General features: G+C 41.1%; 1 protein-coding gene across 5 annotated transcripts in view; it reads right to left on the bottom strand.

Moving 5' to 3' along the window:
* The window catches only part of Herc1 (HECT and RLD domain containing E3 ubiquitin protein ligase family member 1), a 163,310-nt gene that overhangs the window by 9,327 nt on the left and 138,492 nt on the right, over positions 1–15,491 (bottom strand). For all 5 annotated transcript variants that reach the window (XM_029481103.2, XM_029481107.2, XM_029481105.2 and 2 more), the window contains exons 62-74: positions 15,221–15,286; positions 14,929–15,054; positions 13,947–14,085; positions 12,719–12,900; positions 11,898–12,053; positions 10,914–11,036; positions 9,764–9,866; positions 7,082–7,251; positions 5,831–5,969; positions 3,083–3,252; positions 1,807–1,976; positions 1,392–1,557; positions 359–435 (exon numbers count right to left, since the gene is read on the bottom strand). In XM_029481103.2, coding sequence (XP_029336963.1) covers positions 359–435; positions 1,392–1,557; positions 1,807–1,976; positions 3,083–3,252; positions 5,831–5,969; positions 7,082–7,251; positions 9,764–9,866; positions 10,914–11,036; positions 11,898–12,053; positions 12,719–12,900; positions 13,947–14,085; positions 14,929–15,054; positions 15,221–15,286 — 1,787 coding nt within the window. The remainder of the gene's footprint in view (positions 1–358; positions 436–1,391; positions 1,558–1,806; positions 1,977–3,082; positions 3,253–5,830; positions 5,970–7,081; positions 7,252–9,763; positions 9,867–10,913; positions 11,037–11,897; positions 12,054–12,718; positions 12,901–13,946; positions 14,086–14,928; positions 15,055–15,220; positions 15,287–15,491) is intronic.

Genomic DNA, 15,491 nt, shown 5'->3' with positions numbered 1-15,491 from the left:
AGTAAAGTAAGGACAGTATGTATAATATATATATATATATATATATATATATATATATATATAATATATATATAATGCCATTTTTCCATTTCCAATGACTACACCATAAAATGTAAGCAAGGCTTCTCAAAAACACTGAAACATTCAAAATCAAAACCCTCACTCAGACCTTCACATTCCAAAGGAAAAATATTAACAGTGCAACAGCCCATTGTAATGTCATTATTCATGACCTGGCCCTCTGTATTACATATTGGAACAATACAAGTTATAGTTTAGCATGCTGTGCCCAAAACTAACAAAGAACAGTGTTCATCACGATCTTCACAACATCAACAGCGAAGCGCTCCTGTCTTACCTGTCTCTGTTGTAGCCGACTTCTGCAGTAGCGTTAGGAGAAGGTATGAGAAGGTCAACTATACCAGTCTCAAGTTCCTGCAGAAAAAGTGTTTTGTTGAGAGATGACAATCAAATGCATCTAGAAAACAAACAATCTATAGTAAAAATAATCCTGGAAAGGGGATATCTTGAGGAATTTATAATGCTATACTTCAATAACTTCTAAGTTTAGTTATTTTTGTGATTTCAAGTTAAAGTGAAGGATGAAGTCCTTCGTGTGAGAAACCTGAAGAATGAGGAGCCAGCACGCAAGGACACTAAGTGAGCATCTGGGGAGCTATGGACAGGGCGCGCTGCAATTCCAGCCTGACTGAGCAGCGACAGGTGAGCGCACGTCACTCAAACCACAGCGTTTATCAGACAAAGGAGAGGGAACTACACTAACCTCCAAGCACCTACAAGTGTGGCTGCTAAAACCAGAAGTGATCCAAACTCTCTTTCAAAAATTAGTTTTAATTTCAAAAAATTTATTTACTTGTGTGGGTATTCTGTCTGCATTTTGTCTATGCACTCCGTACGACCAGTATCCTCGAAAACCAGATGAGGGCACTGAATCCTCCGAGCTGAGAGTGGATACTGAGAACCTAATCTGGGTCCTCTGGAAGAGCACCAATGTTTCTAATCATTGCAGTATCTCTCCACCCAGTTTAAACTCCTTAACACTCATTTTTCTCTTCTTCTGGAGCCTGGTGGATCCACTGTGCTCCAGAGCACACAGTGGTCCTGCATCTGTCTCCTCCATGAACGTGTTCATGTGTCACCACTGTTTCTTCTACTGCAGCGTAATTAATACTAATCAGTGACACCTAAGTCACTGATCTGGATGTGTTAAGGTGTCTCCATAAAACATTTCCCAAACTCACTACAATTCACTCCATGGCACTAGCAGCATAGCTGCAAGGCTCAGAGATGTGCCCATGCTATACTGACAAGCACTGGCAACAGTCAAAACACCATTCACAGAGCTTAGAAAGGACACGGCATGCAGGTACCTGGCACATCTCTGTGATAGTGTCATCAAACACTCCTCCAGCATCATCAGCTCCTTCTCCAACCAGCTTAACCTTCCATGCTCGGGAGGGTAGACGGAGGTCTGATGCATTTAGCTTTACCACTTGTCTTGCTATTTGAACAAAGATGGGCTTACACTTCCGTCCTCTAAAAACAAAAAAGGAAAACCACCACTAACAACAAAAACCATCAGGAGTAACGTCACACAACTCTTCACCTCCACAGATCACCTCAAAGATCTTTGTGGTATTTTCCTATCAGTGAACAGACATGGGGACCAGTGTGAGTGCTTTCACTGCCATTTATAAGGGTACACAGAAGCTGAGGCACACAGAGATGAGTTAGCAGTTATAGTCTAAACAATTCTAGCTAGTTAGTAAAACACACATGACCTACCTGGTTGATATTCTCTTTACAGTAATCTGAGGCCCATAATTTTTGCCTTGAACCATGGTTTTCCCTATGGAGCGCACCATGGGGAGTGTGTAGACTCTTGGAGCTAACAGAGGCCGAAGTTGTCCCTGTACAATGCCCCATGTTCCAGCATTGTAATGAGATGTGCTGTTCTGTAGACAACATAAGGAGATCAAAGATGGCATAATACAAGACTTAAAAGAAATAGTAATAGTTAAGATATAATTCTTTCTGAACCACCCTTTAAAAGCATAGAACTGAATATCATTGCAATTAATAACTTAAAAAAATACTGATAAAATAAGGTTGTTATTTTTTAAGTCTTAGAAAATACAGAAAAAAGGAGAAATACAGAGATGGTATCCCATCAACCAAAATCCATCCACAGAGAGATAAGCCCACTGACAGCATGCACTGCTTGTCAGTTTGGGTATGTACACATAAATTCTCAACACTGGGAAAATGTACTATTTAGATATTTCTCAGCTACTTTTCTCACATGGCTTTGTATCAGACATTTCTCAGTGAACTAGAACCAATTTGCTGACAGTCTAGTATAACCAAGTATCCTCCTGGTTGTCTGATGCCTGCTTCTAAAAGATGTCAAAACTATTCCTTCCTCTCATAAATGGTGATCCACAGGTTCTGAGAATTTTTTAAAAAGGGGTATATACATTTTGGCAGACACGCTTACTTATTAAATAACCACTTTCTTCGCAAATGTGGGACATTCTATAAAGACCGACACTCTTTACTCTATAAAGAAAGACAAAACAGCCAAACTTACCTTATTTCCCTGACTTTCCTTTACTAGATTGAGTGTGCTCCTTTGTGGGGAGGAAGAAGGCTCATAAACATCTCGGCTGATTTGATTCTTTAGCTCCCTGTTCTATGATCCTATCAGCACTGTGTACTTAGATTCCCCCCCTTTCTTTTTCCAGGACTAGGGATGGGACCCAGGTGCCTTGTGTAGGCTAGGAAACCCCGTCCCATCTGGCCACATGCCATCCACTTAACATCATATATCAAACTGGGCAGGAGCTACGACATGCCTCAGTCACCCATGCTTCCTCTAGCTCTGAACAAATCAAAACACTTTCTGTTCACATGTTCCCAAATCAGAGATAAAATGGAATTACAGCTGGTGACCTCTCCATAACACAAAGAGCATAACACATTAGCCATGAGAGAAGTTTTTAAAGGCAGAAAGGCTCTGGCAAGTTCATCGTGGGTACCACTTCCCAGTCCAGCACCTTACCTGGTTGTTGGGGCTGAGATTCAGCAACCTCCATGATGAGTACATGAGGTCAGAGAAGTGGTAAAGCAGCCGGAGCCTAGCTCGCACGGTGTGAATGCTCACCTCTCTCAGTGTCCCATACTGTGGGGGCACTGCATCAGGCAGGCCCAACTGGAGAGGCACTGACACACCTGCCCAAAGCACAGAGGCACTTGTCAAGGAAAATGTAATGCTTCAATTGTGAGTATTTTGAAAACTCTCAAACAGTGAACACGAGATAATCACTACATTTTATACTTAATATTTTGCTATATATACTATTCTACAGAGATATCTATTCCTCTACCCATTAGTTCATCTTTTTTTTTGGGGGGGTGCTTTAGTACTTGTGATGATTTGGGAAAGACTGACCCCCAAAGGCTCACAGATTTGAATATTTGGTCACCAGGTAGTGGTACTACTTGAAAGGATTAGTAGGTATAGTCCTGTTGGAGAAACTGTCACTGAAGGGTGGGCTTTGAGGTTCACAAAGCTCATTCAAGCCCAGAGTCTCTCTCTTCTTGCTGCCTGTGGATCCAAATGTAGAACTCTCAGCTCCTCCCTCCAATACCATGTCTGCCTGTGTGCCACCAAGACAATGAACTAAACCTCTGAAACTATAAATAAGCCACAATTAAGTGCTCTCTTTTATAAAGGATGCCATGATCATGGTATCTTTTCATATCAATAAAACTAGTTTTTACAGAGAGTATAGTCTTTAAACGTTAAAAGAACAAGTATCATAAGCCCGGCAATGGTACTGTAGGCCTATAATTCCTGCGGGACTTCAAGACCATCCTAGGCTACATGCTAAGCTTAAGACCAGCCTGGCTTACATGAGCCCATCCCAAAAATCCAAAACAATGAAACAAAACAAACACACACAAAATTAAAACAAAACAAAAATCCCCCCCCCCCCAAACAAAAAACATAGCAAACCTGGTCTTTCTTCCTTTAATTATTTCTGTTTGAATAAAGAGAAAAAAACAGCCAGGCAGTGGTGGTGCATGCCTTTAATCCCAGCACTCGGGAGGCAGAGGCAGGTGGATTTCTGAGTTCGAGGCCAGTCTGGTCTACAGAATGAGTTCCAGGACAGCCAGGGCTACTCAGAGAAATCCTGTCTCGAAAAATAAACAAAAGGGGCGGGGGGGGGGGGCGGGGGGGGGGAGGGGAGGGAGAGGGAGAGAGAAAGAAACAGTTGGGGAGAGGGTAAGTTCTTCCTTTCCTATTCAGTAATTGCCACTCTCATATTAATGATGCAAATGAGACCAGGTATTCATCTCCTTGGTGACAGTTAGTCCTTAAGAAAAAAATATCTCTGAGGAGTCTTCCCCGAGGACATGCTGTGAAGTAGGGAGGTAAGAAAAATGGAGGGGACCTCTAAGCACTCAGTCACACATGGCTTCAGAAATTCTAGGACCTTAGACACCAGAGGCTAGCAAGTAGAAGATGAGGGTTTGGACAAGAAGTAACACAAATATAGGAATGATACAATTAAGGAAATGACTAGAGTTGCAGGAAACTAAAGAGAGAGCCAATCAGAGGATCTTCCTAAAGGAGACAACTGCATATGGTTTTGTGTATGCATGGATGTGTAATGAAAAGGTCATTCTTCAGGATGACCATCCGCCTTGTGTTTGGAGACAGGGTCTTCTTCCATTGGCTAGGAGCTTGTTGATCAGGCCAGGTTGGCTAGCCAGTGAGCCCCAGTGTTTGCCTCTCTATGCCTTCTCAGCACTGGGATTACAAATTTGTGCCAACACTCTTGGCTTCTTTGTGGATGTTTGGACTCAAATATTGGTCCTTATGCTTGTGTGGTATTTTGCTGAGTAAGCTTTTTCCTCAGTCCTGCCATATATTTTCAAGTCTTTTTAAAAAATGACTATAATGATTTTGTAATACTTAAAGAAATGTTAAAACTAGAAGCAGTCACTATTCATATTTTATGATGGAATAAACTGGCAGTAACTAGACTTGTATTGAGTCACTGAATAAACATCTTGTTGCTAATGGCTACTGGAGTGACAAATATAACACCTCAGAGCTTTTATTTTATTTCGTTAGTTTTTCAACACAGGGTTTTCCTATGAGGCCATGGCTGTCCTGGAATTTGCTCTGTAGACTAGGCTGTCCTAGACTGCTTCCTGAGTGCTGGGATTAAATATGTGAAGCACCTCCACCCAGCTCTCCTCAGTTCCTTTGTGACAGTAAGTCTTGCAAAGCAACTGTCATCTTTTTATTGGTGTGTTCTGAGGCAGGGTTTTCCTACCAGCCCTCGCTGACCTACAACTTTCTAAGTAGATGAGGCTGGGCTGGAATTCACACATATCCCTTTGCCTCTGCCTTCCAAGTGCTGGGATTAAAGGTGGATCAGGATGGCCAGTTCTATTTGCTACCTTTTTATCTATACAAGTATATTTATACTTACCTATATAAGTGTATGTATACTTAGTAGAAGCTCTAATTTAATTAATTTTTGTTTGCCTAAAAAACATGCTGATTTCTTTGAGGACTTGAGAGAAAGAGAGGGCATGAAGCTTGGCTATATACTGAAGTCTGCAGAAGAAATGCATGCTATGAAATATTTATGGTGCTTGTAGCAAAAAGAATACTCCAAGCCTTGAAGTATTTGAGACATGTTGGCAGCAGTCAGAACTGCAAGCAGATAGAGCATCACGACACGACTGAAAGCAGAAGAGCAGCTGGAAGAGCACAAATGGTCCATCTCACCTGGTGCTCTTGGTGGGACTGGTGGGGCTGTCCATGCAGCACTGTGGCAACGGCCCGCTGAAATCTGGCGGATGTTTTTCCCTTGCAGAACTGTTACCAGGGTTGGTTCTCGAACATGGTTGGTGTGGCCTAGGCCAAGCTAAGAATAAAAAAAAAACAAATGCACAGAGATTGAAGAAGCAGAAGGCAAGCCAATGAAATCTATTAACATCTGAGTCATGCATCAAAATCAATAATGAATAAACTCAACCTGGTGTGGTGGCGCATGCCTTTAATCCCAGCACTTGGGTGGCAGAGGCAGGTGGATTTCTGAGTTCGAGGCCAGCCTGGTCTACAAAGTGAGTTTCAGGACAGCCAGGACTATACAGAGAAACCCTGTCTGGAAAAAACAAAAACAAACAAACAAACAAACAAACAAATGAATAAATTCTGATTTCTCTATTACAGTAGTAGTCCTTATAAGTTTAGACTGTCCCCTAAAAGCAAGGGGCAACAGGACCAGTCATCTTACAGATTAGTCTTAACAACTGGTCACACTCTTGAATTCTTGGAAGAGGTATCTTGGGAAGGGCAGGAGTTCTTGTTAAGTGAAAAAAGAAGGCTCTCCAGAACTCTTACTTAAAACACATTGGTTTCTGGGTAACATACATAGATATAGAATATACATGGCTCCAATTCTCTGCTCTTAGCAGCAGCAGTCAAGTGTTCACCATCAAGGAAAATTTTATCAAAACCTAACCAGGGAATTCCCCAAAGCCTCTTCACCATTAATCCTCCTTTCATCAAGATCACCGCAACCACAACTTCCTGACCTGCTGATGCAGTCATGAGGAGAATGTGAATGATCTGCTGATGCAGTCATGAGGAGAATGTAAATGCTCACCAAAACGACTCTGAATAAGAGACCTTGAACATCAGTGTCTCTGATCTGAGATTAGGGGAGGAAATGAGGATGGCTCTGCTTGTGGGCTGAAAACCACTGTAGAAGCACCAGTCTCAGACATCTCCTACCAACGTCTCTCTTCCATATACAGATAGACAGAAGGACCAAGGACACAGACCTGAAGTCTTTTCACATTCTCTTCATTTTCATTCCTGCCCTTACTCCTGTGACTACAGGGGATGATAAGATTTCTTGCACAAGCAAAGGATTCTCTGAACACTAATATTTTAAAATACAAAGACACTCTTACAAATAAACAACATTGTCAGATTTCTAGAGTACGCAAGAGCAGCAAATATGCCATTTACCTGCCCTTCTGAATTGCTACCCCAGGCATAAACATCTCCAGTTGATGCCAAAGCAAGTGTGTGTTCAGCTCCAACAGCCACATCTTCAATGACCACTCCAGCCAGGACAGGGATTTGTTGGGGTCGATTATGATTACGAGCACGTCCTTCAGGCAAGCCTATCAATCGGTCTGGAAGAATAGCAAGAGGAAGTGTTATAGATGGCACCCTGAAGTTTGTGTTCTGTAAGAAACCATTAACTTCTTGCCTTAGAATGGCAATCATGCAGGACCCTGATATAGCTGTCTCTTGTGAGGCTATGCCAGTGCCTGGCAAATACAGAAGTGGATGCTCACAGTCAGCTATTGGATGGAACACAGGGCCCCTAATGAAAGAGCTAGAGAAAATACCCAAGGAGCTGAAGGGGTCTGCAACACTATAGGAGGAACAACAATATGAACTAACCAGTACCCCCAGAGATATATCTCTAGTTGTATATGTAGCAGAGGATGGCCTAGTCGGCCATCAATGGGAGGAGAGGCCCTTGGTCTTGGGTAGATCATATGCCCCAGTACAGGGGAATGCCAGGGCCAGGAAGTGGGAGTGGGTGGGTTGGGCAGCAGGGTTGGGGGAGGGTATAGGGAGCTTTGGGGATAGCATTTGAAATGTAAATGAAGAAAATATCTAATAAAAAAAAGTGTTTTAACACACACAAAAGAATGACAATCATGTACACAACATGGTGCAAAAATCTGGTATTCCAGCAAAATACACTAAATTTTAAGTAACAAGTCTGAGGCTATTCCTGTATGAAATGTTGGTCTTTTTCTTTATATAGAAAATTAAAACTAAAGTCAGTAAGTCAAGCCAAGAGGTTTTTCAATACTCTCATATTAAAAGGACTGACACATGTTCAACAAGGCCTTCAAGTTTCTTGTGTTCTTAAAAAGAATGACATTCAACCTATTTTAGCTCAAATTTCTATCCCACCTCTCTCTTTGCCCTTGTTGCCCAATAACCTCCAGGCCCATTAGCATGGCATCTGACATTTGACCTCAATCTGTACAGCTGCCCTAAAACTTCCCCTCAAAACCTTGAGTTGACTCCTGTCTGGTTGCTGCAGTGGCCTCTCAGATTCTGGCCATAATAATCATGACACATAATTGTCTGAAAATATGGTCTGAGCTCTCCCAGGTCCCTGGAGACTCTTCACTATTCTTGCTAATATTCTATTCAAAATCTTCTGTGCTAACATTCCCTAGAATTCTACTCTGTTCTTCACTCTACAAGTTTTCTGGGATTCTTAAATCAATGACTAAAGTTCAACCTATTACCACTGTGTATTCAGTATCCTAACCTAGATATGCCTACCGAATCCCTTTGGAGTCCCAGATACAAATTCCCAATGACCTGTTGGAGATCTCCATACATATATCTAGAACAGAAGTCCCTATATGGTGGCTATGATTTGGACATAAAATGGTCCTAAAAGCTTATGTGTTGAAGCTATGGATCCACACTAAGTGCTACTGAGAGGATGCTAATTTCATCAATGGATTCTTCCACAGCTGAATGGAAGTAGTATCACTGGAGGAGTATCATTGTTTTTTTTTTCTTTTATTTATTTATTTATTTATTTATTTATTTATTTATTTATTTAAAAATATTATTTTCATTTTATGTACAGGTTTGAGTGCCTGCACGTATGTCTGGTGCCCATGAAGACTGGAGGAGCGTGTTGAATGCCCTGGAATCAGAGTAGAGATGGTTGTGAACCACATGGGGTGCATGCTTGGAACCAAAGGCAGGCTCTCTAAAAAAGCACCAAGTGCTATTACCCACTGAGTCATCTTTCCAGACCTTTATTTATTTTCTGCTGCCTCTTCTTCTCCTCCTCTTGTGTGTGTGTGCACACATACAAGCCAAACTGTATATGTAAAGGCTAGATTATTTTTCCTTTTCCACGTGTGAATTCTGTAATGGAACTCAGGTCTTATGCTCGGGAGCAAGTGTCTTTATACAGGGCGGCATCTTGCCAGACTGGAGGCATGTGTTGGAAGGATTATCTTGTCTCTAACCTTTTCCCCTTTCTCTGCCTCATATCTATCACACGGTGACTAACTTTGTTCAGCCATTCTCTTCTCTCAAGAGAATCTGTTTCTTCATGAACCCAGGAGCAATGGGACCATAAAAACTACGCGTTGATTCTCGGCATCTGTGAAACAGAACTACACACGGATCCCACTGCATCCATAAACAACCACCTTTCTTCCATTCTGTCAGCCCTTGTCATACCACGGAAAAGGCAAACTCACACAATGACTACAGCAAGCTCCTTCCCTCCTGAGCCAGCTCTTTCCTTACTCAGAGGACTCAGTGCTCTCAAGAGAGAAACTCGAGTCACAGTTGACTTCATCTCTCACACTGCCCTCACACAGCTCTCCATCTTTACAGCCTGACAGCAGCAGAGAGGAGGAGGTAGAGCTCTTGTCAGCCATTCTTTCAGCAAGGGTGAAGGCTCTCACTTGAGAGTTAATGGAGAGGAATTTGTCCCTGAAAACAAACTCATCAAATAGGAGCACAGAGTAGCAAGAAAACAAGGGTAATGTGTTAGACACCACTCAGAACTCTGTATAAACCTAGAAGGCAAACATTTTATAATATACATGCATAGAAAGTAATGTAGGTGGGAAGATATCTTACCTTGACCAAAAGTATACACATGACCATCTTTAGTCAAAGCCACAGAAAACTGAGTTCCACAAGCAACCTTTTTAATTCCAATTCCACAGAGAACATCAACTTTCTGTGAAATAAAAGTATAAAGTGTACGTTTGAAGGGGGGGAAAAAACGAACAAACAAGCAAAAAATCTCTTAAACTTTCCTACTGGCATTTATAACATCAAATACTGTCATCAATAAAAAGGGCAATTGTTACTGATTTGTTTTAAGCAAATCATATTCCTAGAGACTATTTTCCCCTACTGCTGTGGTCAGTAACTGTGTGAGAGAGAATGCAAGTGTCAGGAAGTCTGGCTAATGTCCTTGGGAACCCTTGAAGTGGAAGCATTCCACTGAGTAACAGAAACCAAAGAAAACCATGACCTTTAAAAACAACATTGCAAGATCCTGTGAGACCACAAGCAGCTTCCCGTCAGTTTGCTTTGCTTTTAGCTTTCCCAGGTGGTCACAGCTGTCTTCTACATTCCCCACAAATGAAGTTGACGTTGTCTGCTTTTTTGCACCCCTATTGAATATTCATCAAAGCAACTATTAACATGTCACAGACTATATATGATAGTAAACTGAAGTTGAAAACAAAGTTATAAATCATGTCATGCTATTTAAATATGTAAGGAAATTAAATATATAAGGAAAACCCATGCAGCAAGGCTGCACAGGAGGTCTGCAGAACGAAGAAACCTAAAATGTGAAGTACAGTTCCTAGTTAATTTTATAAGCACTTATTTTTCTATATATTTTTGAAAGATGCACAATTCATTGGCAACATGCTGAAACAGTAGCTGCAGGCTACTCTGCCCATGGGTCCCTCCCATAAGGACCTGGGAGGTGCCTCTTCTTTACATGGGACACAGTCATACAGACTTAGTATCTGCAGAGACCAAAGTTTATCCTTGTGGGATGTTTACATCCATTTAACCTTAGTAATGGTTTTTTAAAAGTCATGATCTAGAGTGTTGGATATTTGAGAATAAGCAAATGAAGGCCTTAAGCCTTCATTATAAATTATAAAAATGTCCAAGCTAAAGTACTTCCAATGTAAAAGAGGTACTGATATAAGCAAAACCTAATTTCTGTTGTATAAAAACTGATATTCAAGGCATAACTGACCTGAGGAGAAGACTTTGCTGTGGAATTTCCTAGGCCCAGTTTACCATAGTCTCCATCTCCAAAGGCCCACACCATGGAGCCATCTGCTGACACTGCCAAGGTGTGGTTCAGCCCACAGGCCACCTGTAGGAACATGGAGGGCTCAGTGAGCAGATCTGCTCACCTCTCACAAGCTGTTTCCACGTTTCTCTCTTCTTAACTGAAAAATTTTATGTGTTGTTTCCCAAGATTTTTCCTGGTTTTGGTAATGGCTTTGAAGGTTAACCCAAACACATCAAGTACAATTCCCAAGACCCCTAAATAATTCTTTTTTTCAAAGAAAAATCCTTCAAGCATCTGTAGCTAACTAAGAGCATAAAAGTAGAAAAGTCATATACCTCAGAAATACTCATTTACAACAGAGGCTGTCTCAGCCATGACATAGGGAAGTATTGAGAAACACTTTCAATGTCTTTATGCAGATGGAAAAATCTAGTTATACAACTCAACATTGACACACAGGAACAACAAGAAAGTTGTACTGTGTAAAGGCAGTTTTGTGTTGGTGTTGCTGCTTCTGTTTGCTTGCTTGTTTGAGATGCGATGCTGATAAATAGGCTAAGCTTGAACTCTATCTAGATCTGCCTGCTTTGGCTTTTCAAATGTTGGTATTATAGGTATGTGCCACCACACCAAGCTTTTAAAAAAACTTTATATAGCAAGTTGTTGGTAGTAATTTATGGATGGTATTTTGTTGTTGTTGTTGTTGTTTTTGTTTTGTTTTTTTTTTTTAAACAGTCACATCCAAAAATTAGGGGACAAAAATGTGAATTTTTCACATTGGGAAAAAGTCATGAAATTATGAAGTATGTGAACCAAAAGGTACAGAGGTTAAATGCAACTAGTTAGTTCTGGTCTTTCTGACTGACAGAAGAATATCTAAGTAGAAACAGGAAAGGAAAGAAATTACTATCAACTAAAGCATCATATTGACTTATGCCATGCCTGTCCAATCTGATATCCCTCCAGCGCGGTCACTCTCTCTGGCAGTTTTTTGTTAGAGGTGTTTCCAAGACCCAGACGGCCATAGTCACCATTCCCAAAGGTAAAGAGTTTGCCATCTGATGTTACCACCGCTGAATGCTTGAAGCCACACGACATCTAGGACAGAATCAAGTAGAAAAAAAGTTTGTAAGAAGACAGACTAGGAAAGAAGTCATTCTCTTTTGATTATGAATGCAGCTGACAAGTGAGGAGCAGGTAGTCTGTCCATCTGTCCATCTGTTAACACAGACCTCCTGACCCGCCTAGCAGGTTTAGAAAAACCAAATAGGCCCTGGAACAACTGTCATCACTCTCTTGGCTGTGTACACTGACCGACTAGAGGAAATAAACGAGTGGAAAATTTATAGTAAACTCTGTCATGCTACGTGATTTTACAGTATTATCTTAGATCACTAGCTGATCTCACAGACATGCACACCCCTTTCCAACAAAAAGGAGTTAAATGAAAACTTCCCCACTACCTACCAAGAACTGCAAGGTAGGACCTAATCCTCTAGAGCTTTTTCCAAGAGTATTCAGCATCCTATCTTGGACTACGTCTGCTGGCTTGGAAAAGTTAAGTCCACTCTAATATTAAAACCTGTTTAATTTCTGAAAAGCTCAGTAATGAGCTAAGCCTACATAACCAAAAAATAGTGGATCGCTTATACTACTGCCCATGGAATCTGTTTTTATACTATTCCTGCTAGCTAAACTTTAGAATGTTATTTAATAATACTGTATTTAGATTCAAAGGCAAACATATGAATGTTGTGCCGGACCTGTACCACTTCTTCTCCTTGTAAGGCCTCAATCTGCCTTGGTCGCCGCTGTCTGTCACTGTTTCCATGGCCAAGTTTGCCATAGTCCCCATCTCCCCAGCTAAAGACTTCACCACTTTCTGTCAGGGCCATTGAGTGCCCATCTGAGCCACAGGAAGTCACCAGCTGGGTCACCACAAAACCTAGAAGATAGCAGAAACACAAGAGGTCTCAAATGATAAATGGTCACTCTTGCAGCTGCTAAGAAAATGCCCTAAGATTTGAAAAACATCAAAATGGTACTATAGAATAACAAACTTTTTAGAATTTTGAATCAAATTTATAGACATAACCTTGCGTATCTGGGAGCAACCATGCAAAATGATGAAGAAAAGGAAGGACAGCCATTACAGTCACTAAGACCGATATTCTAGCCACTCTTATAAATGGTCAATCAGGATTATCAAATGTTTCCTTTCACACAGATCTAATGGCGGGCATTCCCATTTTCTACAGTTGCAGAGACTAAGTTGGAAAGTAGTGTGGTCGTTATGCAAGGTTTCAGAGCCAGAGGCCAGAGAGCAGAGAGAGGAACCACGTCTGTGTTCCCCCCTACAATGCAGCATATTCTGACCCAGTTCTGCACAAATCTCCTGTGAACTTACTGGGAGGCCTTAGTAGAAGCATTTACATTCATGAACAAGTATGCTCACCTTACAGCCTGTAGGCCAAATACATCTGAAAATAGCTATGGGTGTGGCCTAACACATTTGCAGAGGATATCATATCACAGTGTTCAAAGGTTGAATGTCGCTTATTGTATCCAAGAGACCCCATAGTGGTTTCTATTGCTTCTTCCTCAAGTGACATAGAACTCTGCCAGATGCCCTTTAAACTCTTTAGCATAGCTGAAGATTTTCATTAAACTATTTTTTATGTTAGTAAAACACACACTTATACACACACATACACAACTACCTAATTATGGTTTAACAGTTTTTAAAAATCTGCTTATAATTTTAAACATTTGGTTTCCTTCAATCTCAAGTACATATATGCTGCCAGATGTTAGCACTCCTTCTTGTGAAATAGCTTAAAATGTGAAAACTAAGGCTGTATACACTACCTAACTAGAACCCATGCAGAAGCAAACTCCATGTGTTCACTGAGTTGGGAAGTTCCAGTGGATGCACACACTCCTACAGTCAGGTCACAGTTTCTAACCTTTCTAAATTCAGGGCAGCCTCACCTTGTAGGGCTGAAATCACAGTCAGCACATGAAGGTCGTCTGAATTTCCTTGCCCTAATCTGCCATAACTTCCTTCCCCACAAGCCAACACTGTCCCATTGGCCTGGATGACAAAGGTACAGTTCTGACCACATATAACCTAGTATAAAACACAAAATTAAAAACATTACCCTCATTTGAATCAGACATAATCAAGATACACTGTGTCCATGCATGAAATTATCTAAGACTACATAAAAACATTACCACTCCATTGCCCTTACTGTTTATCTCTAACATACGGACATTTTAGATGAGCCCATGCACCTGAGGTATCTCTACCAGTTCTTTATTTCCTTTGTACCAAAGTAGAAAAACTGGCCTACATGTAGCTTCCCTATAGCCTTTGACTACTATACTTCTGATTACAATTAAAGCACGTAAGAGTCCCATCTGTGCAGAGTTAAACAAGATAAGAGAAGAAAGAGGAAAGGATGTAGGAAACTACTAAAGTCTGGTGGAGAAAGAGGCAGAAATTGGAGGGGACACACACAGGGAAAAGCAGTGAACTCTGGGATAGCTTTAGGTAGAAGAGAATGCAAGTGAAATGAGTGGCTTCAAGGATGGTTTGGGAATACAGTACCATGCCTAGAAGATGAAGGGAGGTGCATCAATAAAGTCTAGCTAAAGATCCATCATGGTTCCCAAAGAGCACAGTGATTAACATTAGCTCAGCTTCCATATATATACACTGCCCTGGACTAATATATTGTGGCGCTAATTCACTATACTTGGAAGCAAGAAAGTTATAGAAAGTTCTTAATAAAATGTCTTAGGTATAATAAAAGCTTAGAAAGGTTTTATTTGGAGGCTACGTATAAATGAAGTTCTTTAATGATTCACCACAATAGACTAAAAAACTGACAAGACTGAACCCCAAGTAGGTTACTGAAAGCAACTAGAATTCTCACATTTCTTCTCTGTTCTTTACTCTGCTAGTTACCTGTTGGGCTTGTGAGAATGAAGGCGCTATAGCTGGTACCATTACGTTTCTTCCAGCTTCAGCCAGCTGTCCATGCCTGCCAGCACCCCATAAGTAGACATCACATTTACCTCCCAGGTGCCAGTCCTAAAAAACCCATAGGCACCCAAAGTTAGGTTTATCCAGTTGCTCAAACAAATACATACTGAGCACAAGCATGTGACAACTTCTACAGAAAGGACCCAGAAACACATGCATCTACAATCAAAAGGCTGAATGAAATCCACCTCACGGTAATCTTATCTTTACTGACCTCAGGTCTGGAAGTTGCCCAAGACATAATTTGTTCATCCATGCCATTGATCCACTTGCTGTTATCCTGTAAGACAGAGCACACATCAGAAGCAACGATGCTTTGCCAGGACTTGTCTGCTCTGTTACTTTCTAAAGAACATGGTGATATCATGACGTGTCAGGAGGAGTTGTTCTTATTTTCTTGCTATGTTGCTCACATCAGCTGCCTTTAAACTCTTGGGGTCAAAATTCTCTTGGTTTTTCCTTCTAGGAAGTTGGGGTTTAGAGGC

Source organism: Mus caroli, unplaced genomic scaffold (assembly GCF_978045245.1).
Source record: "Mus caroli unplaced genomic scaffold, Mus_caroli_1 scaffold_11, whole genome shotgun sequence".
NCBI classification, from domain to species: domain Eukaryota; kingdom Metazoa; phylum Chordata; class Mammalia; order Rodentia; family Muridae; genus Mus; species Mus caroli.
The sequence above is the reverse complement of the archived record's forward strand: the minus strand, read 5'-3'. Positions and strand labels throughout refer to the sequence as shown.